Genomic DNA, 1,194 nt, shown 5'->3' on the forward strand with positions numbered 1-1,194 from the left:
TCACATGGTTCGTCGGAAATTCGTCGGAAAATACCGACGGAATTCCGACGACTTTAATGTTAATCGGAATGTCGTCGGAAATTCGTTGGAATATACCGACAAACTTCCGACGACTACAACGGTTACATTTTTTATCGGAATGTCGTTGAAAAGTTTGTTTCATCGGAATTCCGTCGAAAATGGCCGACGGAATTCCGACGACTTCATTTTTTTGGATTTGGTCGGAAATTGGTCAGTAATCCGTCACAAATGTCCGACGGCATTGATGTCCGTCGGAAACTCCGTCGGAATTCGGCGTGTTTTCTTGTAGTGGAGATCGCGTAAGCAAGATGGCAGGCGTGACTAGGGCTCCACGCACAAAGGACTTTGGATCTACATTCATCCAATGTCCGATGTTGACTTCGACAAACTACACAGTTTGGTCGATGAGGATGAAGGTTCTACTACGTGTTCATGAAATGTGGGACACGATCGAACCCGGTTCAGATGATCAAAAGAAGAATGATGTTGCAATAGCTCGTTTATTTCAATCTATTCCCGAAACATTGATTTTCCAGGTGGGAGAACAAACCGCATCAAAAGAGATTTGGAACGCCATCAAGTCGCGACACCTAGGAGCTGATCGTGTAAGGGAGGCGAGACTTCAGACGTTGATGACGGAGTTTGATAGGTTGAAGATGGATGATAACGATACCGTCGATGACTTCGCGGGGAAGATATCGAGCCTATTATCCAAAGCAACCTTGTTGGGAGAAAACATAGAAGAATCCAAGATGGTCAAGAAGTTCTTGAAGGGTCTTCTGAGACACAAGTACATCCAGATCGTAGCATCACTTGAGCAAGTCCTAGGCCTCAACTTGACGGGTTTCGAGGACATAGTGGGAAGGCTTAAGGCGTACGAGGAACGTGTAGGAGAAGAAACTCAGAAAGAAGACCAAGGGAAGCTGATGTTTTCGAAAAATGAAGAGCATAGTCAGAGGGGCTATGAGAAATCATGTGGTAGAGGAAGAGGAAGAAATGATAGAGGCAGAGGTCAAGGTAGGTCACACAACCAAAACCATGTGTCACACACCGAAGATAACAACTCGAAGAAGAATCGTTGAAAGCTGATATGTTGGAGATGTGACAAGCCTAGTCACTACGCAACTGTCTGTCCCGAGAAGACAGAGAAAAATCAAGAAACCAACCTAAACG

The 1,194-nt window shown here is 45.1% G+C and overlaps 1 protein-coding gene across 1 annotated transcript; it reads left to right on the plus strand.

Annotated features, from left to right (window-relative positions):
• Positions 1-329: 329 nt before the first annotated feature.
• On the plus strand, positions 330-1,103 carry LOC106314447 (uncharacterized protein PHLOEM PROTEIN 2-LIKE A7-like). The gene has a single exon (XM_013752313.1). The coding sequence runs from the start codon at positions 330-332 to the stop codon at positions 1,101-1,103; it is 774 nt and encodes a 257-aa protein (XP_013607767.1).
• The last annotated feature ends 91 nt before the right edge of the window (positions 1,104-1,194 follow it).

The sequence above is a fragment of the Brassica oleracea genome, chromosome C9 (assembly GCF_000695525.1).
Source record: "Brassica oleracea var. oleracea cultivar TO1000 chromosome C9, BOL, whole genome shotgun sequence".
NCBI classification, from domain to species: Eukaryota; Viridiplantae; Streptophyta; class Magnoliopsida; order Brassicales; family Brassicaceae; genus Brassica; species Brassica oleracea.